This window comes from Castor canadensis, chromosome 15, assembly GCF_047511655.1.
Source record: "Castor canadensis chromosome 15, mCasCan1.hap1v2, whole genome shotgun sequence".
NCBI lineage: Eukaryota > Metazoa > Chordata > Mammalia > Rodentia > Castoridae > Castor > Castor canadensis.
The window spans coordinates 70242185-70266190 of record NC_133400.1 but is presented as its reverse complement, the minus strand read 5'-3'; the positions used below and the strand labels follow the sequence as shown (position 1 = coordinate 70266190).

Below are 24006 nucleotides of genomic sequence, written 5' to 3'. Positions count from 1 at the left end.
CAATCTGAAAATAAATTATTTTATTCTCCCAATTTATATGATGGTCTATTTTTATTTTATACACACAATATTAAGTGAATATACATATATATATCTTTTCATGCCTTTTTTGAATTGTTGCATTGGGGGTGCATTGTGACATTTACAAAACTTATTGCAATATACCCATAGTTGAATTCTCCCCATCCATCATTCTCCTTTATTCTCCCCTCCCCCATACCTGGAATAGTTTTAACAGGCCTCATTTTTCCATTTACATGAACTTCTTAGCTTCCACATGGTCTTGTTTATTTTTTACCTAAACAATGCTCTTTGCTGGGTGTGGTGGCACTTTTCTGGGTGTGTGGTAGTCCCAGAACTCAAAAGCTGATACAAGAGGATATGAGGACAGCTTGAACTACATAGTGAGACCTTGTCTCAAAAAAAAAAAAAAAAAAGAACCCAAAAAGAATGTTCTTTAAGCATTTCTTTCATTATTGGCCTGCTGGGTAAAGGAAAAATTTGTTTTGAATATTTTCACCTGACCTGTATTCTATTTTATCAATTATTTCTTTAGCTATATCTGAACTGCTACTAAACCTCTCCATTGAGTTATTAATTTGGGTTAGTGTATTTTTTAAATTTAGAACTTCCGCTTTAGAACTTTATAATTGCAGTATAAAGTTTTTATTTTATTTTTTGCTTTCAGAATTCTTCATAGTGTCTCTTTTCTCCTTGAACAACACAAATGACAGTTATTCCAAAGGTCTATGCCTGACAACACCAATATCTAACCTTCCCAATGTTTCTACTCTAGTGTTTCCATTCACTTCATCCATGTGACCTTGTCTAATTCTGTGTAAGGATTTTTCCCTTATGTGCCAGATGGGGTTTGTAATATTTTTTATAGAAATGCAGTGAGGACTAGGATGGTATTATCACTCATTAGGAAGTAATTGTGTTCATTTCTACTAAACACCTATGGGTATCTGCAATCTGGGATGTCCTCAATTTAACTGTGGAGATTAAGAAGCTTCTAAAATGAGCTTCTATTCTTTGAGAATATTTTTACTTATCATTTACACTTTCCCCTTGCTCTTCAGGAATCCCAAACCCTAGGAAACCAAGGCCCACCAGTATTTTCCCTTTCTCAAAACTTGAAGTGTAGTTTTTGTATTCTTAGCCCTCTAAACCTGTCAGATGGGCTGTTCAGCCTCTTACCTGTCCAGCTGAGCTAGAAAACTTGGCCTTAATCACTGGTCTCTATCCTTCATCTTGCTCTCCGCTATTTTCAGTCCCCTTACTTCCTGGGCTCATTGTCTACTTCACTCCTTGAACTCTTCAGGTACTGACTGTTCTCTCCCTTCATCAACTACAAAGCCTTTGCCACACAGTGCCCCTGAAGCAAAAGCAGCAAAACTCCCATGGGAATCAGATGCTCACAGTGCTTCCTCCTCTCTCCCCTGCCCGTCCTCATGTGACCAAAGACGTCCGAGTCGGAGTCACTACTGCACATTTTTGCAAGTATGGCACACAGTGAAGCTAGTTCAGACTTTCTTTGTGCTGCTAATAGATGTCAAGAAACTTTTGCCTTCTCTTCTCTCACATTTCTATGGAAGGCTTTCTGCTACCATCTGGCCTCTCTCCTCATTCCTTTCCCATGCTTCCTTATGGAAGGATGAGTTCAATGTGATGTGAACCTGTGGGAAGGTCCTGAGGGCTGTGATATCTTGCAGAGATAGTTTTCTGTACAGAGGAGCATTGCATTCTTCTCTCAGTTATGTGAGATGTCCCCTGCAAGTGGAATTTCTATATTTTTGAGTGGGAGATTTGATTCACTATGGATAGTAGAGAAGATATTAGATGCCCATTTGAGCACAAATTAAATTGTATTCCTTGATGCAGTTTTTATCAGTAACGGTAGTAATATTTTGCTCTCCCTTTGTTTCACTTGTATCTCATATTTCAATAGGTTCCAAACTGAGGATGGGGAAAAGAGGATGTGATTTGATTATCTAAAAGCCCCCAAGCAGTGACTGACCAAAAACTTCCTCCTGACTGTAAGTTGGTCTATGGAGGAAGGTTTCATCCTCATCTTTATGTGTGTCATCACCCCAAGTCACACCTGCAGCTTCAAGCAATAGTAGTGATTCATTCATCCATGTGGTTTTTCCTCCCTATTGCTACATGTTATTCATGGACTGAGATTAATGATGAAGTCATAGTGAACTGAAAACAAAGGATGTGGAGGAATTGTCTCATGGACACAGAGACTGACCATCAAGGAATGGAGCAAAAGCAGCTGAGCAACCTGTGCCTTCTGCCCACAGCTATCATATCCAAATTTACTTTCTCTAACCATATTATTAATTGTAGGTTACATTTTTGAGGAAATGTCTTGTTATGTAGGCTTGGATGGCCTTGAACTCACCATTTAGCTCACGTTGGCTTGGAACCTGGTGATTCTCCTGCCTCAGTCTCCTGAGTTCTGAGATTATAGTATATGTCACTGAATCCAACAGAAGTTTACATTTTTATACTTGTGACTTTTTAGAATACTTTATACAGTGCTGGAGATGCAGCTCAGTAACATAGTGCTTACCTAGCATGAGCCACGGCCTTCAGTTCAACCCAGCACAAAAAAAAAAAAGAAAATTCATGTAAAAAACAATATACTTCATATTCATCAGTTGAGACCTGATATCATCTAAGCTAAGAGAAAAATTTCCTAAAGCCACCTAGAACAAAAGAGCCTCGACAGTATTAATGATAGTGTGAACTTGGTCCCCAAATCCCAAACTGTGTTTATGTAGACATGGTCATATAGATAAGTCTCCTTTTATCTTAAACGTTTCCATGAGCTTTTATTTTCCTTTTTCAGAGAATGTCTGCTCATTGCCATAGCAGTGCTCCAACAGAATGTCTTGGCAACACTCTCTACTGGGTTCAGCAACTCCTTCTGCAGCTGGGATTTCTTAAAAGATGTGAGAAGCATTTGCCTGGCAGTGGTCCAGCAACAAAACAAGCAAAGCTTCCATGGGAATCAGATATTTGCAGAGCATTCCCCCTCTCGCCCCTGCTCTTCCTTCATGTAACCAAGGAGGTCAGAGCCGCTCATGCACATTTTGCCAATTACAGTGCTCACAGTGGAGCTTATATACAGATACAATCCTAAACACTAGGCTCTGCCACATCACAGGGAACTTCTTGATTACACTGATTGTGGGATGAATAACCTGAATGTGTCAAGTTCAAGGAGTTGCGACAGATCAAGACTGTATCCCCTGTAGCAGACACTTGTCACCCAGTGGGCATGTGTGTGTGTGTGTGTGTGTGTGTGTGTGTGTGTGTGTTTGGTGAGTACAAGGCTCAGCTAAAGAAATTCCCCAAAGCCAACAAGAGTGTGGAGTGAATAAACATAAAATAAGCATGTAGCTTTTTCTTAACTATAGCCAACAAAGTAAAGCAAAATCCAGCAACAATAGCAGCATACACATACACACAAATCCCCAAATATTCAATTTTTCATGGTTCTGCAGTGATTCATGGAAATTATCCAGAGACAAAGGGAATCCAAGGTAAAAATCAAAAGCAGCAACTTAAAATGCAGCAGTCTTGTCTGGCTAATCCAACTTGAACAAAGCCACTGTAAGAGGTCAGCCTCCATGTCTGGAAAATACTTTGATACTTACAAAAATGGGACCATGCAAATATACCCTTGACTAAAATTCAGCCTTTCACTCCAAGTTGTTTCCACAATCTAATAACCTTCAAGCGAAAGAACTGCAGTTTTATTGGGCCGCTACAACTTGAAGTGAATACATATGAGAACCTAGAGGTGGAAACATATGCGGGAAATATCCAAGTGCTACAGAAGACCCTTGCTGAAGCCTTGAAGACAGGTTGTGGGCTTTCTATTAAAAAACAACAATCTTGTATTAATACAATTTTATGTGATCTTAAAAACTTTCTTGGTGTTGACTCATTTCTGCAAACATCTGCCTTCATTTGGAGGAACTGGTAATATTCCTCCTACCAGTGCAGGCCAATGAGTGACACACACTTCCACCTTTTGATGAGGAAGTTTTAAAACCCACATTAGGCAAAAGGGTGTTTCTCAGAAGAAAAGCAAGCAGTTAGCTTTGACAAAGGGCTATTTGAATCACCCCAGAGCAGTACAGATGCTGGACAGAGAGATGGAGAATGGTTCTAAACCAGATCCACTTGGTTACTTCCTCTCCTTGCAACATTGCTGCAAAAAGAGGAAATGGGGAACCCCAAGCTGAATAACTGTCTTCAGCCAAAGCTGTTAGGAAACTCTCTCAATAACCTATGATATCACCTATGATGACACAGATGTGTCATCTTCCTTATAGAACTTTGTTCCAAAAGCAAGATTTAGAGAGTTTTTTCATGCAGACTATTGATACTAAAATACAAGCCAATGACTTAGGCAAAAAAAAAAAAAAAAAAAAAGCAACATCTCAGGCAAAGTCCTTCCAGGAATTAAAATTTTGGCATTAACTCCACCAACTAACCAAATAAACAGTACAACACGGTAAGCTTTAGCTCAGATGGAGACTCAAAGTTTGGACCAAAATGTAGGAGCTTCATGTTTCAATTTATCTCTGTCAGAGATCTCCCTGAGTTTGTTTCATTCTTCTCAGCCTTAGAATCCTGAGCTATTTAAAAAAGGGCACTGGGGTTGATAATACTTGCAAAGTTTCCAGATATCTGTGTCTGATGCCCCATGAACACATGAAATTAATGTATTTACTCTGCTTATTTTAAAATACAGAAATGTATCTTTATTTTTAAACAAATGGAAATATATCTATGCTAATAATGTATCCATAATAATAATGCACAACTGAGGCAGAGCCTCTCAAACAAAGGAAAGTTTAGAAAACTTAGCCACCAAAGACCTCATGGATTTGTCCAGTTTCGGTTGACTCTGCTGCTTGTGTGCCTGGAGTGGCACAGAATCGGCCAGTGAAAGAGCAGCGAATGCTTTAATAAGGGCTGACATCTTGACCCTCTTCTTCTGCTTCTTTGAGCCTCCATTGGTGGGCTGGGATTTGGGTCCTGTGTAGGGTGGGGGGACAGGATGGGTGTTGGAGGAAGGGTTGGTGGTGTCTCCGACTCTCAGCGTCCCCAGACTGGTAACAGTAGTGAGTGGGTGGTTAAGGCCACTGATGCCAGGGGTGCTGGGATTAGTACTGGGTAGGGGCTGACCAAAAGAGGTGGGTGGTGCAGATGTGGACAGGGTAGAGGGCTGGGGTATCTGGAAGGAGCTTGGGGCCACTGGGTTGTGGGCACCAGAGGGAGCAGAAGCCCCAAGGTGGATTCCCTGAGAGGTCAAGGTGGTGGTGGAAGCGGTGGTGCTGGTGGTGGTGGTGCTGGTGGTGGTGGAGGTGGTGCTGGCCACGCTCTTTACCCCCAAACCACTCATAGGCTTTGAGGAAGACCGACTGGCTGGACCAGTGGTGGTGAGTGTGGCTGAACTAGTGATCATGGGGGGACCGGTAACTAAAGCAGTTGTCTGCATTAAACAGTGGGCTGGCATGTGTAGGAAATTACGAGGTATAATGAGGCCACTTTGGGGCTTGATGGGCGGGATGGTAGTTTTGGTCCTGGGGGGGATGGTGTGGTGAGAAGAGGCTGGGAATGTGCCCACATGTGTGGAAAGAGAGGGTTTGTTTCCCTGGCTTTTCATGGAAACAGCAGAGGTCAGGCCAGGGCCAGTAGGGGAGGAATGGTTGGTAGGCATGCTGCCAAGGGCCTTTGGGTTTTGAGTGGGGGCACGCCAGAGGACACCTTGTAGTTTGGATGAAACTGCAGGTTGAAGGGGTGGAGCGGGCGATGTATCCATAGGCACAACTGAGGAGGAAGTAGGTGCCTGCCCCACAGAAGCTGTTGGAAGTATGGGGGGGCCTTGTAGATTGCCTGAAACTGGAGGTTGAAGGGGTGGAGCGGGCGATGTATCCATAGGCACAACTGAGGAGGAAGTAGGTGCCTGCCCCACAGAAGCTGTTGGAAGTATGGGGGGGCCTTGTAGATTGACTGAAACTGCAGGTTGAAGGGGTGGAGCGGGTGATGTATCCATAGGCACAACTGAGGAGGAAGTAGGTGCCTGCCCCACAGAAGCTGTTGGAAATATGGGGGGGCCTTGTAGATTAACTGAAACTGCAGGTTGAAGGGGTGGAGGGGATGATGTATCCATAGGTACAACTGAGGAGGAAGTAGGTGCCTGCCCCACAGAAGCTGCTGAAGATGTTCCTGCAAAGGTCACTGAATGTGAAGAACTAAGGACAGCTGGAAGGCCAGTTGTCTTCGGAGGTGCGGGAGCTACAGTAGTAACCACACCAACCACCACTGGAAAAGATGGTGGGGCCTGTAGATTCTTCATCTTTTTCAAGTGCCCAACCAGTGGGATAGTGCTTAGGCCTGAGGTGGGGACGGAGGCTGGACAGGAAGCTGGCCTTTCTGCGGTCAGGGTCAGTGTGTGGCCAGGTGGCTTGGCAGGTGCAGGAGTTCCAGTGCTAACTACAACAGCAGGTCCTGGTAAGGACACTGCACAGTCAGGGTTCGGCATGGTCTTTGGGCTGGCCAGCAGTGGGGTAGCACCTGGGCCTGGTGCAGGGGTGGTAGTGCTGACTACATCGGCAGGTGCTGGTAAGGATGGTGTGCAGTCAGGGATCTCCGCCGTCTTCAGACTGGCCAGCAGTGGGGTAGCACCTGGGCCTGGTGCAGGCGTGGGGTGTGAGGATGGCAAGGAAGCTGGCCCTATTGCAGGTAGCGTGAAAGTGAGGCAAGGCTCTTTAGTGACACAGTTAGAGGCCACAACAGTCTTGTCCTCCAGAGCCTTGCTAAACCACTGGAATCTGGCCTTCTTCTCTCTATGGACTTCAGGAGTGATAGGATAGGCAAGCAAGGGAGGTAAAGGGCAGGTCAGTGGGTCCCCGCACCGCTTGCGTTTCCTGCTCCCAGAGCTGCCAGGTGTGGGTAGTGACATGGAGGACTTTTTCTCCTTCCTTGTGGTGTCATCTGTAGCCCTTTGTCCATGGGACTCCTTGTCCATCACCTGGGGAGTGGGAGCAGTAGTACTAGAGCCATGCCCCAGCCCCTCCTCTCTTTTGTTCTTTGCTGTCCTCCCTGGCTGCTGGCAGTGGGAGGAAGCTGGTCCAGAGAGGAGGGCTGAGGTGTGCCCCCTCCTCTTCCACAGCTGGGAGACGCCTCCAGTGGAGCTGTAGGAACTCATGATTGCATTGCGCTTGGGCACTGGGATGCCACATGTGAACTTGCTTGGCGGGGAGCACCTAGAACACATGCGTGCCCGCTTATTTAAGGGGTCATCAGAGGTCTCAGAAGCGAGACTTCTCTTCAGGGGTACAGGTTTCTGTACAAGACTAGCAGAAGAGCCATCGGCCAGGAGGGGTTCAGATGTTGACGGGCTGCTCCCACTACTCTCATGGCACTTTCTCTTGCTTTTCTTGCCATCTCTAAGTATTTGGGACTCTTCCTCCACCCTACTTTGCATTGTCTCTTTGAGAGTGGCGTCCTTTGCACCTGGCTGCTGGGCATTTCTTGCTGGGGAGGCCAGCGTGGAGTTGGTCATCTGCCCTGCTCCTTCTTTCTGCACTATCCCTTTATTCGAGCCTTTCAGGGCATTCACTGTGGTCTCCTTTACGCTAGGCTCCTGGGCATTTCTTTCCCTGGAGGCCAGTGTCCAGCAGACCATCTGACGTGGCACTGGAGGTGGCCTCTGGTTGTTACTGCTGGGGCAAATCTGCTTGGTCGCTGGGTTGCAGACCATCCTGCAGTTTCCCGCACAGAGCCTGGCCCCTTGGGGGTGACTGATCCCGCAAGGGGTGAGCATACCCAGCTTGAGCCGGTACCGTCTTCCAGGTGCATCCAGGAACCCTGGCATGAAATCCCCAAAGGGGCAGTGGCAAGGTCTCCTATGGGCTAGAAGAGGGGCGGAGAGTGAGGGGTGGTTGGGCTGCAGGAGGTGGACCAGGGAGGGGTGCGAGGGGCCGGCGGGCGGTGGCCGTCCCTCCTGGGTGGGGAGCATCAGGGCCCCGGCTTACCCTTGTATCTGTACATATCAGCAGTTGAGCAAGGTAGTTCTCCTGGAGCAGTGTCGCGGACAGTCGCTCTACCAGTTTTGGTTTCCAGGGAACTTGTCCTAGGAGACTGGTAACATTCCATGACATGACAATTAAGGGTTCCAAATCCACGCGCGCGCCCGCGAGAGCCTCACGCTCGCGCGTTCCGGAGGAGCGAGGAGCAGGCGCGCCAACCTTGGTCTCGAGCTTCAGACTCCACAGGTCCATGGTGGCCCCACTGGTGATCAAAGCCCCGGGGACACCTGCAAGGGCCTGAGGCTCAGCAGAGACAGGACATGCACCACTGACTGCCCTGCTGTCTCACCAAAGCCTGGGCCCTCTCTCACACTCTCTAGGAAATGCCTGAAGTCCCTGGACATATCAGCACCTTGCCTTATTTTTAGTGTTAATTGCTTTTTTAATTTACTGTTTGGTCATAATCATATATATTGAATCTGAGTATAAGAAGGGCTTACTATGGAAGGACCCTATCTGGTGAACCCAAACACACATGCAAGGGGTCTTTGAAGGTTTAAAAAAAAAAAAAAGAACCTCAAAAAAAAATTAAGATAAATGAAAATGTAACTAGCCAATAGCCAACATAACCAAAAGAGAGTACTGGGGTAATGCCTAATTCTGGGCAAAAATGACAAAACAGGACAAGGACATTTGCTTAGTAATAATTGCCATGAAATTTTATACTCCACCTAACAGCATCAAAATATATGAACCACGTGACTTCCTAGCCAGACTAATGAGCACAGAGAAAAAAATAAAAGGGACACAAATAGGAAATGAATATCTGAATAGACCAAAGTTTGGACCAAATCTTAGGAGCTTTGTATTTCTATTCTAACCCAGGTTAAGCATTGCTCCTTGTGCCTTTACTGCTAGTTTGCCCCTCTGGCCTCCAGACTTCATATGTAAAATTGGCTTCTAAGGGAAGGAAGTTTAGCAGTATCAAGAGACTTAAATGTTAGAACTTTCTCTTTCCCTGTGCATACTAACAAAATTAAATTCCATTCAAGAAGTAGAAAAAGAAGTCATCATCCAGAAACGGTTGTGAGTTGACAACAATTTCTTAATTTGGGCTTGTTCAAAAACTTCTCCATGGGTATATTCAAAGGCATATTTTCAGTTTATATTGTATTATTAAGAAAGAAATCCTGTAACTTTACAATTGAATGCCACTCTGAATATGATAGTCCTTGTCTCGAGGTCTAGAAAATTGGTATAATTTATAAGCTGTGAATGCTAGAGAAACAAAATCACACCCTTTAAACTGCATGTCTGGGGTGTTACTGCGGTGTCATTCGCCTCAGGGAGGCCATGGGAAACATTCCTGAGGACCCAGGAATTATAAGGACACTTCTGGGGGACCAGAGATATATAGTATGTAGATTGATGTGAGACTGTGAGAAAGTCACTTAGCTTACCAGGGTCTAGACCGTGTGATCTGAAAATGTAGGGACGTATTTAGATGAAGAGAAACGAGACGTGGAAAGATATAAGTTGCCAACTCCATGATGACCTCTCCACTAATCAGGAGAACGAGTTTCAGGAACACTTCCAGAATGAATTGTACACTTGTGTAGCATGGAGATATAGGCAGGGTAGTGTCCCTCTAGTTGTGTAGTATGTTTAGAGTAATCCTAGGTTATGATTATGTTATATGCCAATGGTCATGGTCACATGTACATTCCACAGTAACATCTGATAATGAAATGAGAACAGTGTTATAATACTTTGCAAACTATCAAAACTATCTTTCTTTTGAGACCTCAAGTGGATCAATTATATCAAGTATTTGACTAATAAGTTCCAGATTCATTAGTAAGAATTTCCACAATGAATTCATGCAAAATACCTGATTGTTTTTTCAAAGAGACAATAAATTTTTAAAAAGCAGTCTGATGATATACTTTTATGCAATCATGAGTAAATTCCAAATTCTACAGGGTCAGGAAAGGAATCTAATAGGTACTGTAACTGCTTACTATAGGTATTAAGGCAACAAAGTCACTGCCCAGTGTTCAATCTTTCATAAGTTATCAAGGCTCAAAAGGAGGCAAAATCTGCCAAGTGGTTTAAAAAGATAATGTTTTCACAGGTGAATCAGAAGAGAGAGCACACATGTACTAACATGAGCACATTCCAACCAAGAGAAAAACATCTTGATTGAGTGAGTTTGAGAGTTGTCCAAATGTTTTACTTCTGTCATATGAAGTACCACATTCAAGAAAACCTTTTCTATTATGCTATATTTTTTCATTAAGGTTGAAAATTCCATGAAAGTACAAATATTTCTATTTTGCTCACTTATTCCACAAATACCTTGTGTCTGTCTCTAATAAGATGCCCAGCAAATGCTTGTGTCATGGATAAACAACCAAATAAATAAATGAACAAGACAATCATTGTTCTAACTTAATGTCTCAGGTATTTAATGACTATATAAATTACTGATTTTTAAGAATATCATTGAAATCAGACTATAGGAATAAAAATTCAGTCCCATCACATCAGAGACAATTTGTTAAAAAGGCTCTCTCACATCTAGCATGGTTTCCCCTACCATTTAGTCTACTGAATGGGGCAGAACGACCTTATACTGTGCAAGACAGTGTTTTTCACTTGCCAAATATTAGGATTTATTTCTTTTTAGCATCCTCAGGATTTTACTCCTTGTAGAAAGATTTTTGTATATGACAATATTATAAAAGAGTGTAACAATTGTTATGGGTGAACTTTTTTGGTTGTTTTTTTTTTTTTTGGGGGGGGGGTGGGGGAATGTTTACAATAGAGCCCAGGAATCCTTGTGGTTTGACTATCCAGACTTTCCTGGAAATGGTCATCAGACACATCAGAAAACTGCCCTTCTTTCTGCCAGTTTCATTCCTTTCCAGGAATAAACTCAAAAGAAACCCTTGAGCAAGAGCTCCCCAGTGACATCCCCTAATGATTAAACTAATTCTCTCACCACAAAAAAGTGAAGAAATATCAGCCTCATAACCTTTAAGAGACTGAGCACATTATCAGAATCATTAAAACTTAATAGTTATTCAAACAAGGCTAATCCTAAACTTTTGCACTTTTTCCTTCCCCTCTAATAATCACCTGCTCTCTATTTAAATGTTTAATAGAGAACTACAACCAAACAAAGCACATTATTTTTTCTTACAAATTATTTTAATTAAACACTAGTGTAACAGCAGCAAAATGTATTTACAAACAAAGACCAATGACTAGGATTTCAAAGCATCTGACTGTGTTTAGTCCAAGCCTTTGCATGTTGTCCAACTTTCATCTGAAGTAAAAATGAAGGCTCCTGTTGGAAGTCACTGTAACAGAACAAATATCATTTGAGGCTCTGCCAGTGCTACAAACAATTACCAAATCCACAAAGTGCTCTTCTTTCTCTTTTCTTTCCATGAAAAAGAACAAGGCAACAAGCAGGATGCATCCAGCTGGGCTTCTTTTGAGGAGATCTCTCTGTAATCAAACTCAACAGAGTTGCTTCTGGGGCATCAAACACCAAGAGGCTGCTTTCTGCAGAAAATAAATAAGCAGGTATCAAACATTCATGGAAGTTTTGATGAAGAAACTTTCTCGGTCTTTCCACATAGCAGACACTGATCTACTGACATGTGCTCTACCTAGAAATAAGCACAGGACTTTTATTTTTCAGTCTGAATTCTATGTTATTAATTTGGACACTGCAATGATAAACTGACAAAATAATGAACATTGTGTAAACCTAGTTTTTGTATCAGAAACCTCATTGATGCAAGAGCATCAAAATATTCTTGTCATTCACCACTTCATTCACAAAAGGTCTATACAATTTCAAGCCACCTAATACATAAATTTATTTTTAAAATGATAAAAATAAAACCTCAAAAGCAAAGTAACTGTTGTTTGTCATTAACCACTTCAAACAAATCTTTGCTTGAAATTTGTTCAAAGACAAGCTTAAATTTATTGCTTTCCAGTCAATTAGTTGTGCCGCTTTATAAATACTAATAATTTGTAATTTTTTTTAACTTTTTCTGACTTTTTTCTTGCTGAACCCTAAAGTTATTCTTCTAATATCTTAACCTTTATTTTATGTTTGTATCTCCAATTTTTTAAAGAAATTTTTGTTTTTGGTGCTACTGGCACTTGAACTCAAGGCTCTGCGCTTGCTAGGTAGGCGCTTACCCACTTGAGCCATGCCCTAGCCCCCTCTGAAGAAATATTTTAAGACAGTTTGCCAAGCAAATGTTTCTTGACAGCTGACCATTAATTTTGTTTGTTTGTGGTACTGGGATTGAACCTAGGACCTCTTATGCTAAGCACATGCTATACCACTAAGCTATATCCCCAGGCTGACCATTAATTTTAAATGTGCTGGTGGTGAACTTCCCTATAAAACCAAAGCTAAGGTGCTGTCAAATGAACCTCAAGTCAGCATATTTGTGGGTCTGACAGAAAAGTTCCATTTTTGACTGATAGAAACACTTCTTTAGGGTAAAAGACAGACTGATCTTTAAAATTTTATTTACTCAGCAAACAAACCCTTAAATACTGGGATGAAAACCACTAATTTAGTACAATACCTAAAAACACTTAATGTACTCTTTCTATATTCTTTTAGCAGATCATAAAAATTTAAGCGTCTTGAGGATAGGAACATTAGATGTGATAGTGAAAACAAAACCAAAAGAAGTAAAACACACTTGATGTGATCTGAACACTGTAGTTATCTCCTACCTCTCTGAACATTTAGTGCTTGCTTTTTACAAAATCCATTTCGTTTTTCCCTTTTAAATGTCTATTAAAAGTTAACAGCTCACAAAGTAATGGCTAATGTGTATAAAGCACTGACTCTGCTCCATTGCACATGTATTACACTCTTTAATGCACACAAGGACAGTAGGAGGCGTCACCTATTTTACACTTGTGGCAACAGCCCCTGGAGGCACAGGCTAGTAAGTGAAGAGATGGATTTCAAACTAAACGGTCGGTTCCATTTCCCACACAACTTTTTTGAGGGAACTGTGAAAATGACTAGGTGTTTTATTGTGTCCAGTGCATTTCATGCGTGAGGGCCATGTTCAGTCTTAGCATTCCATCACTTTAGGAATCCATGTGATTTACTGGTATGCAAATTATTTTTTTTAAAAAATCATAGTATTTTCACAAGAATGTGAATTCTGATTGTTTTGGTTCTGATTGGTTTTTGATCTGTCAAATATCTCATCTTCTTGTTGTTGGAGTTTTTAGATTTTTGGTTTTTAGACAGGGTCTCATTACATAGTCCAGGCTGTCCTCGAATTCATGTTCCTCTTGCCAGTGCCTTTCAGTGCTGGAATATGGTTCATCTTGTTGGTTTTAATGAACTACCTACTTACCAATAATCTTTGGATCTCGATTTTTGTCACTCACTTTAGTCTATCCCTCTCAATTTCCAGTCATCTACAAATTCTGAAAGCAAGTCCTCTTTTTTTAAAGTTATTTTAAATAATGTGCCGTGACAGTGTCAGCATCCTCCTGGCAGATGGGGAGTGCACTAAGGCACTCTCAGGGGAAGTGGAGCTAAAGCAGCAAGCAGCCCCTCTGCCACCCCATCAGCCAGGACTGAAGTGGAGTCTGGAAGAAGCAGTGACAGGACATGCTCTCCCCACTGTATCTGGAGACAGGCTGCTAAGTGCCAACTTGTAAGACTCTGAGTTGTCAGGTTTTGTGTCCTGTCAAGGAAGCCCCACATTAGTTTCAGGTGAAAAGTAAGACAAAAACCGTGAAAGGCTTGTGGTACACGTGGGAATCCAACCCTCAGCCTGAAACACAGAGAAATTGCACCCCGCTGACAGATAAGACAAAGCCAGTTTTACCCACAAGTGTAACTGCAGTTATTGTGAAAAAGAATGGCTGAACCAAGTCACAGACACACACGGCCCAGTTGTTCAGATGCTCTGGTACCCTCAACAATGGCCCGTGGGGGAAGTAAGGGGAGCAAGGGCAAAAAGATAAAACTTCAAAATGGCCCGACAGACTGACTGGCAGTATGCGCGCGAAAAGCCAAACCCAGGCGCTGGTGAGCGCAGAACAATCCCTTCTTGGTGGCCGAGGCCCACCTCCTCCTCCACACGGGCATGCCAGGGGCAGGTTGGAGAGCCGAGCCTTCCAATCCGAACGCAGTGTTCCCTCGCCTAGGAGCTGCAAACGGCGAGTCTCCCCATCTTCGGAAGCCCAATGGCACCCTCTCCGTCCCCAGTGTCCCTGGACTGCAAGCCCTCCTCCAGCGTGAACTTGCCACTTGGTGGTCATCACCGCCGCTCGCAAAACCACCGCTTTCCCCCCAGCACCAACGAGTTCCCGAACCGCGGGGTCCAGACCCCGCCGGCCGGCATTTATTTAATAACGGACTCCGACCTAGTGGGCTGCGGTGGGGCTGGGAATCTGAACTTGAGTTTGCACCTTTCGGGGTTTTCTGCCATCAAGGCAGGCTTGGAAACAAGGCCTCAACTAAGCGTCCGGATCAACGTTTTGCACGTAAAAACGCTCAGGCGTTTTGCCAAACCACACTGGAGTGGCCGGTTCTCCGGCCGCGCGGCCATCGTGCCGGGTGTGGAGCTCAGGCCGCCTCCCCGCCGCAGGACCAGCGTCCGGGACGAGACGGGTCGAGCGACCGGGTGGACGCCCGTCCCCGCCGCCCCGCGACCCCGGAAGGCGCAGGAACGGCGCGACGCAAGTCTCCGGACACCGAGGTCGCGTCCCGCCTCCCGCGCTCGCAGGCACGCAGGACCCGCGCTGCTGCGGGCGCGGAGGCCGGGGCGCGGGGAGGCCTCCGCTGGGCCGAGGGACGCGGCGGCTCGTCCTTTTGCGCGGCGAAGATGGCGGAGCCGGGCAGGCGGCAGAAGCAGGCCCGGAGCAGCCGCCTCAAGCCGCCGCCCTCCTTCATCGCGCCGCTTACCGGCAGCTGTGCGCGGCGCGCGCTCCGGCTCGGGCAGGTCCCCGAACAGGTCCATGGCGGAGGCCCCGCTCCACACCCTGAAGGCGCCGGCGCCATCGTCACCACGGCCGAGGCTTTAACATCCAGGCTTTAAACTCAAAATAACTTAAGTCAAATTCTGTTTTATATACACATGAACTATCTTAAAAAAAAACTTGGTCTATTTACTTCTCTAAGAGTCAGTTTTGTTATCCATAACGGGAATCATAGTAGCACCTACTTCAGAGGGTTCTTGGCAATGTTAAATGAGATGAGAGAGAGAGAGTTTAATTGTGCCAAGAACATAGTAAGCCCTCAATGTGCACTATTTTCATTTTTCAAGAATATGCTTAATATTTGCTGAGAAATACATTCTTGGATATAGGATAAATGATTGAAACTGAGACTAATTCATGTAGTTTATATATATTTCATGTTCAGAAGTTGTATAATTTCTATAATAAAGTCTTTATGGAGTTTGATGTCATTTTAATCAAATTTTGTTTATTTTCAAAGGTATTTTATTCTGAAGTCTGTTATAGAAGAGTTCTTGTGGCATTTATAGATAATGTTTGCTCAAAGACCAAATGTGGAATGTGGAATCACTGGGAGATAAATCTTCATATTTGCTTCTTCCTAGCTCTCATTTTGCCTTATTTATATAATTCAGGATAAATTAAAGAGACTCCTTTGTTTCATTCATGAAATATCTTTGCTAGGCCAGTATTTTGTAGCCAAATAATTCTTTATAAAATTAAAAGCAAGACTTTGAATATAAAAGCTTTCAATGACAAATACACAACTCTCAGTTTAAGTTAGAGACTATTTTGTAAATTCTCTTATTAAGAAGGTCCAAGCAATTGCCATACGCTCACAGCAGCTGCACTATCCACAGGTGTTAAACAAAAGTTACCATTTAAGTGTCTCACCACAAGTCACACTATGGAAACTACACCCTCACTCAAGAATGGCTTAGGTGACCCCTTCTGATTGCATGGTCCTCCTTTGATTCCATGCTGAATGCTATTGTACAATGTTGTATTTCTTAACTGATTCAAAGCTAACCAACATTATCGATTCAATAACTTACCTCACAGACATAGACATGTTCAGTTTGACTCTGGGCAGGCATGATGGATATCTCTGAGATGTGAAACATGCCGATGTTTCTCAGACACTGAATTGGTCATTGTCAAATGGAGCAGCTTGTTGGGCCAGCTAAATTCATTCAGCCTATGTAAAGATCTGCCTATATAGTATGTGAATGTAGATTTTCCACTTGCAAAACGCCTTAGAAATTTCAAAAGATTGAGTGGCTCGAGTCATCCCTCCAGTCACTGCCTGGTTTTATCTGATCAGCCAATCTTTTACAGACACAAGAGTGGTCACCACTCACAGCATTTAAGCACTGGTTACTCCTTTCAGATCATCAGCGCTTTGAAGCTTTGTGAGAGTCCATCTTTAATTTAGATAAAATATTTTACTCTGTAGATTCTGTAATACATTCACAAGGATGGGTGCATTTACTTCTAGAGTCATTGTTCTTCCACTCCATGGTTTTAGAGGTGACATTTAAACAATAGTATTTTGAGCTTTAAAGTCAAGGTTAAGGAAGGAATTTCACTTCTATGGTATAGCTCAGAGTATTGAGCAGTGGGCTCTGGTGTCAGAGCCAACAAAAACAAATCACTCAAACAAAATAAAAGAGCCAAAGTATGAACCCAAATCTAATCAAATAATATGTGGCTCAGGGAGAACTTTTCAATGAGAAAAAAAAAAATCAATCCTCAACCAATATCCATAGCACACCAATGAATCAGAAAGGTTTTAAGGGATGCTGAGTGCTAAGGAAGAACTTTCACCTGGGAGTGGGTGGTTCATACCTATAAACTTAGTCACTTGAGAGTCTGAAATCAGGAGGATAGCAGTTTGAGGCCAGCAGGGAAAACAGTTCATAAGACCCCATCTCCAAAAATAACCTGAACAAAATGGACTGGAGAATGCCTGCTTTGCATGTGACTGCTTGGCAAAGCCCTGAGTTGAAACTCTAGTGTCCCACCAAAAACAAAGAAACTTCCTTCCCTTACCCTCCAATAGACTCTGAATTATATTGTCATAAAAACATTTTCTTTTTCTGAATTCTTATTACAATTAAATTTAGTAATTAAACCAGTTATTTATGCAATTATCTGCTTAATTCTTAGCACTTCTGTTGGATGTATCATTTCAAGAGGCAGGAACAAAGTATTTTTTTACGGATACACAGAAGATGACCAACATTTATTTATTGATTAATATATATTTGGTGACTGAATCTCAAGATTGACATTTCTTAGCACCTAGAATATTAGATCTAGGGCAGATATTAAATCGCAGTTGACTCTACCTCTATTCTAATATGGGAATCCTCTCTCAAAGTACTTAGTGGATGATGATCTTGCACTGTGAACACTTCTTCTAATGAAGAGTCAGTAAGTAATTGAGAAACAGAGTTCTGTCACTCACACTCATTAGAAATTACTTTTGTCTAATGTCTCCTGTAACTTCTATCCATGTGTCAGTTCCAATCTCAGAAAAAATTAAAATGGAATCCATTCCTTCTATACAAAAGTACCTAATATATGGCAAGGTAGCCATGCTGTGCACTTATAAGTCTTCCTTTCCCCAGGCTTACATCCTTGATTCTTCTGTTCCTCATACAATCTAGTTTTGATTTTCCTCACAATTAGTGTTTCTTTACTCAGCGTGTGTCCCAGTTCCACATCCATATCTCACAACACTGAAGGTAGTGTGATGCAGACATAGTAAAGTAAAGCCATTATCTTTCTTGAACTGAATCCTGTAATTTTGTTAGGGTAACTTAACTTTGCATTGTTAGTGGTATCTTAGAAACCCTATGAAGTTTAATTCTATTGGCTTGGCACATGGTTAGCCAAACTGTGATATCTCCTGGAAGTCTGGCACATTTTTTGTGCCATATGTGCACGAGTAACTATATTTAATTCTCATTGCCTTGACATACATATGTGGCATGGTCTATGTGTATGAAGTATCTTAAACAGGACCTATTCTATATCTTGCATACAAGAAGACAGAGGGGTTGTTCTTCTTCTTCCTTTTCTTCTGGTTATTTTCATTTGCCTCAGGATGCAACCAAATAAAAACAGGACTTTTTGTGGCTGTGATGATCATGCCAAATAGTTCAGTCCTAACCAACTGTCTTGATCTGCAAAGTGCAGCAGTGTAGTTCTCATTTCACTGACGACATATTTCCAAGGCTTTTAAAAATCAAGTTCAAGAAACAGTCATCACTATCTATGATCCCTAGGACTATGGCAACCTTATGGTATCCCTGTTTTCCTCCCATCATACTATCCCTGCTACTTCATACCAAGTCTTTATAGCTATGAACACAAAGAAAAAACCTGCCATATTCATATTTTACCTCCTGAATGTTATAAGTTTGCAAGTTATACTCTGTGATTGGTTCCAAAAAATACAACATAGTTTTTTGTAAGCTGATAAATGTGCATGTTTTTATACTTGGAACTACTCTGATGCCATACTAAGGCTTAATTCAACTCTTTCCCTCTTTTCTGTAAGGAAATAAACACACAATGTTTCTATATATTTATTTGTTCATTGAATTATTTATTTACTTTCACCAAAGTAATACATAGACATATTTTTAAAGTCAAATACATCATGGGAAACAAAAGAAAACAGTTATCTTCTCCATTTTTCTGTATTCTTAGGTCCTAACCCACACAAATAACCATTTTTATCTCCTTTAGTTGTTTTTTATGAAACAAAATATTACACATCTGTTTTTTGATTCTTTAGTTTTTTAGATTGTTTAAAGTCTTCCAATAATGAGAAAAGAGGATTAGATTCTGTTGCACAAGCCACTGCTTTTCTGTTTTTTCTATAATACTCTTCTTTCTCCTTCTCCTCTTCTTTTTCTTTGCCTCTCACATTCTCAGATTTTCTTTTCCTCATTTCTGATGTTCTGATAAAATTTCATGATCCATTGTTCATGCACTGATGTTTTTCATGAGTTTTCCAGGCTCTTGGTGACCTCGATCTGAAAACTTATGATCTATCAGTTCTAGAATAACTTTTCCACTTCATTCAGTTTTCCTTTTGGGAACTCGGAATAGTCACTTATGTCTTTCGGAAACAGGTTTTCATCTTTTTGTCTTTCAGTGATACTTCTGGAAATATTACCTTTGGAATATATTATATTCTAAATGTTTGATTGATCATAAGGTTTCTGTTATTCTGTTTATAGTTGGCAAATGTTCTTTCTTGTTTGAGATGCTTGTTTGTTAAAGGACCCTGTTCTTGTTTCAAACACAGTATCTTATCTTATTGAGAACTTGAAGTGAAATTTCAAGTTTTATGTACTTTCTTTTTCCACTTGGATTCCTCTAGGTTTTCCATTCCCACTTTTTCCCTTTGTCTCTTCCTTTTTTATATTAGGGATTTCAAATTCCTGATTTTCCCTGGCCAGGATTTTCTTAAGTATGCCATCCTAAAATAGAATTAAAACTCTGGGTAACAGCAGCTGTGGGCTGATAGCCCTAATGATGAATGATAAGGTAGGGATGGATCCTGCTATTTGGCTTGAAGTATCCTCATGAAAGTTTTTATAAAGTCTTTTCTTCTGGGCCAGTATTTTGATCCAAAAAAGGTAACCTTCTAGGCTCCTGCCAAATGTGGCCTGTGATCTGCATTCTGAGAGCCCCAAAGCAGGAGAGGACAGGTCAGAAAACCCCCAAAACAGAACAGGGGATTTTTCCTGATGAACCTCTCTCCACTGACTTTGAAAGAAAGAAATGGGGACTTCTTCTTTGCTAAAATGACACACAAAATTCTCCCCAGGCTTAGGAAAAATGATCTAGATGTCTACCTGCTCCTTAAATAGAAATTTCTAGAAATCTTCTTAATTTCAACTATACTCCCTAAGCCAAACCTAGAGATATCTAGATTCCTAGGACTTTTGGGGTTATACAGAATGAATTGATGGACTTATTTTTAGTATCACCTCAACAAATTCTTCTTACTCATGAGTAATTAATTAAGTAACATCTGTTTTCTATTTTACAAATCAAAAAATTTTAAATATAAATATTCATCATGCAAATCTGGTACACACTTTCACTAAAGAAATTCATTATTGTTTATTTGAAGTTCAAATTTAATTGAGTGTCCTATATTTTATCCCACAACCCAGATACAGAGGAAAGCAGGGTAAGAAAATGTTAGGAATGTTGATATTCCTACCTTACAAATGTGGAAAATCAGGAGATAGTATATGGGTTTGATGGTACAAAACTTAAGACTTCAAATATAATATTTCTATTTTCAAAGGTAAGTAATAAAGTTATTAATCAAAATGTTTTAGGAAAGAGAATAGGATGTAGGAAGTAATGCAACTAATACCTTCAGCTATTACAGCAGAAAAATCACTAACAATGTACTAACATCTAAAGTTGAGAAATAAAAAAGCATCCAACATGAGCAACTTCTAGAAAATGGAAAAGTAGAACAATTATCTCTGAGCACCAGGAAGCTGGTACAATGACATGGAGAAGTTTATGCATTTTCATATAAGCCTATACCTTTTGATTTAAAAAAATTTAAGTTATATTAAAATTTTTATTTAAAAAATTAGGTAAATCATCTTACTTCTAATACCATGTTTATTCTTTTTTTTTTTTTTAAAAAGGAAAGGTATCATGACCATATTAAGTTTCTATAGCCTTGACTTATTACATCTTAATTTTTGAAATGTCAGAGTCAGGATAACTTAAGTTTCAAGGAAAGAAGTTTACTGGGGAAACTGGATTTCTCTTTTCTTTATAAGAAGAGACCTTTTGTCAGTAAAAGTGTCAAACATGAAAGCAAAACTCCCAGCAGGTGATAATAATCTTACTTTCATGAACAAGCAGTCAAGAAAAACACATTCACTTGTCTCCTTCCAAAGCTTGCTATAGTTACTATCAGATGTCTGAGCAATGTTCCCATTTTCAATAATGATTAAATAAGTAATTGTTTCATTAGTCTTAATCTTGTGGTTTACTGTAATCTAGGGTTCATGAATAAGCATACTAATTTGTCTGATTAATTTCCTTCCAGCAGTAATTTCAGCTAATAAGAGTGATAAAGGCAATACACACAAAATGTAACATTCCTATAATTACTAAGGTTATTTTTCAGATAATGGAGGGGAAGACATGGGGTAGTTTATGTGAGTTTTCCAAGCCCAGTCAGACAGTGAACAGTGGACCTAGTCTATCATCTTCAGAATCCACTGTCAAAACCATTATCATGACTGCCACCTTAGGAAGCAAGTTCATTCTTCCAAAACAACAGCTATTTAAAGAAACTGGCTATTGGATTATTAAAAACTACTGAAAAATTCCAATGAAGTCTGAGTGTTTTTGTATGGATAAACTCCATGAGGCATGCAAAAATCTTGTTTATTTTCACTGATAAATGCACTAATAAGAATCCCATGGAGAGAAATGAGATAGCAGATAAAAATACTTACTGCATTCCAGTATTTCCACAGACCTGAAATAAAACCGAAGGCATATGGCTATAAGGAAAGGTAGGCAATTTAAAAAGGCAGGGGAGGCCACTAGTTAAAGGATAGACCAGAAGAAGTAAAAAAAATATGGAACTTTTGACTTATGAAAGAAACAAAGGGAAGGCCTCAATTGGTTGGAGCCTAGAGTAGCCCTGAATCCTGATTCCCGCCCCCTACACAGGTTAGCTCCAGGAGCAGGCAATCTCTACTGAGCAGGATCCAACCAACTCCATACCTAGACCCACTGTGTATTTGTGTGGCAAGAGATAGTCACACACCAGTTGGCATGTTGTAAACAGAATGCTAACCTGGCAGGATAAGGGAAAGATAGCAAACAGACATCCCAGAGCCAACATGAGCCTTAGTCTCCTGAACAGGGCAAAGAGCCATGTGCACAGGGGAAGCCAAAGGAGTGGGCAAATGCAGTGGAGAGCACTCTAAGACACTTAATCCCTAGACCTGCTGCCTTATGGGGCAAGACTTGGCAACATGCCATGTTGTAAACAAAGCATTAGGCTAGAGGCATGGCTCAAGTGATGCAGCACTTGCCTAGCAAGTGCAAGGCCCTGAGTTCAAACCTCAGTACCACCAAAATAAATAAATAAGTAAAGCATTAGCTCAGTGGTTGGGGGAAGATGCCAAACTTCACTGCTGGCATGGCACTAAGCAGAGGCTGAATCCCCTGTCCACGGCAAAGCACTGCAGATACAGGGCAAGCTACAGAAGAAGCCAAAGTCAATGGAGAACATCCAAACCTGTTTTATCCCTAGACCCACCACCCCACAGGGCAAGAGCTAGCTGTTCACCAAGCTGTAAAAAGAGCACTAGCCTGGGAGGATAGGGGAAAGAGGACAAACTTCACTTGCAAATGATCAAGAGCTTTCCAGAGTGCTGAGTTACCCATCCAGGGCAAGGAGCAGGCATATGGATGGACTCAAGAAGGGGGCATATTAGCAGGGTGCACCTTGACCCATTACCTGCACATGGAGGCTGCCCCCTCAGTTGCTGCCACACATGGCTTGAGCTGAGCAACCCCCACCACAACCACCAAGCAGCCATACCCCAGAGCAGCCCCATCCTGTGGAATTGCTGCTACTCCACAGGACCTGCCCCAAACCACCTCTACTCACTACCAGTGGCCCAGAGACCTAATTGACTACTGACAGCCATATACTCAGGCTGACCCTCAGGAGACTCTCAGACAATCCCAGGCCTAGGAGGGAACCGGCAGTGAACGCATGGTGCCAAGCACAGACAGAACACTGAGAGTGAGAGGCTGGAGGAGAACATCAGCTGCACTGATGGTGCATAGCTGGTATACACTCCCCTCCTGAGCAAAGAAGTACTGACTTTTATTTTTCATTTTATTTTTCTGATTTTTATTTCCTTTACTTTCTTCTTTTAATCATTCTTAATTTTTCCTGAATTTTTAATCTTCCTGGCTACATTGTCTTTCTTCACCATGATTATATTTTATTCCCACACACTATTATTTCCTATATTCTCATCCCATGCACTTCACCTTCCTACATCTTTCTTTTTCCTTTGTGCTCCCCTTACCACTCTCATTTTCACTACTCCTTAAATCCTATAACATTAATATTTTTTAACCTCCTAATGTACCCTATAAGAACCCTAGATCCATTTATACATAACTTAATGGGGAGTGTAGGTGAAGTTTCCAATTATTCCTTACTTCATTTAAATATCTGGTTTAGTTTTGAATTGGTGGTTTTGTTATTGTTGAGCTATACCCCTAGGCCAGTGGTGGGAAATTGCACATCGACCCTGCCACTACTCAGTCCTGCCAGAACACTGAGAATATTGCAACTGAAAGACTATAGATGAATAAAAGCTCCAACCAATTATTTTGATCTCAGTTGCACAAATCCTAATGCAAAAACATAAAAAATATTTAAAAAAAATAAGACAACATGATTCCTTGAAAAGTCAACAATTCTAAAATAAAGGAATTGAATGATAGTGAAATGGATGAAATCTCAAGTAATGAACTCAAAGGAATCATGATAAGAATGGTGGGTGAATTAAGGAAGACATGTATAAACACCTGAATGAATTCAAAGAGAAAAAAAATAAACAGCTAAATGAAATAAGGAACACAATGCAGGGTATGAACAAGGAATTCAATAAAAATAAGTACTGAACAAAAGGCAAATCAAAATTTTGGAAATCATAAACTCAATATCGCAAATAAAAATCTTAGTTGAAAGGTTCACTAATAGACTAGACCAAGTTGAGGATAGACTATTAGGATTTGAAGATAAAGTAGAGGAAATAAAACATTCAGGTAAAGGTAAAAACATTAAGAAAGTACAAACAGAATATGGAAA

At 41.4% G+C, this 24006-nt stretch overlaps 3 protein-coding genes across 18 annotated transcripts in view; all 3 read right to left on the bottom strand.

Annotated features, from left to right (window-relative positions):
• Window positions 1-24006, bottom strand: part of LOC109677561 (cyclin-Y-like) — a 344091-nt gene that overhangs the window by 127698 nt on the left and 192387 nt on the right. For 4 of the 16 annotated variants that reach the window (XM_074056437.1, XM_074056422.1, XM_074056435.1 and 1 more), the window contains one exon: window positions 9922-11636. The exons of 2 other annotated variants lie outside the window; for them this stretch is intronic. Coding sequence is in view for 4 of the 14 variants with exons in the window: in XM_074056435.1 (XP_073912536.1) it covers window positions 11592-11636 (45 nt within the window). In the remaining 10 variants the exon portion in view is untranslated. Of the gene's footprint in view, window positions 1-9921; window positions 11637-15042; window positions 19798-21615; window positions 21640-24006 lie in introns of those variants that run through there. 10 more of the 16 variants (XM_074056433.1, XM_074056425.1, XM_074056434.1 and 7 more) reach the window with 6 other exon arrangements.
• Window positions 1-24006, bottom strand: part of LOC109678662 (centrosomal protein of 295 kDa-like) — a 381166-nt gene that overhangs the window by 193871 nt on the left and 163289 nt on the right. The window lies entirely within an intron of this gene.
• Window positions 4865-8521, bottom strand: LOC141417268 (uncharacterized). Its single transcript, XM_074055414.1, has 2 exons — window positions 6239-8521; window positions 4865-5521 (listed from the first exon to the last, which is right to left on the bottom strand). The coding sequence occupies exons 1-2, from the start codon at window positions 8051-8053 to the stop codon at window positions 4865-4867; spliced, it is 2472 nt and encodes an 823-aa protein (XP_073911515.1). The 5' UTR covers window positions 8054-8521.

Bases quoted from the DNA above. Each gene is read 5' to 3' on its own strand.
- LOC141417268 (XM_074055414.1), bottom strand. From the start codon at position 8,053: ATGCTCCCCACCCAGGAGGGACGGCCACCGCCCGCCGGCCCCTCGCAC. The intron at 5,522-6,238 runs GTGGGGCAGGCA...TGTTTAATGCAG, and splicing joins GAACATCTTCAGCAGCTTCT to ACAACTGCTTTAGTTACCGG.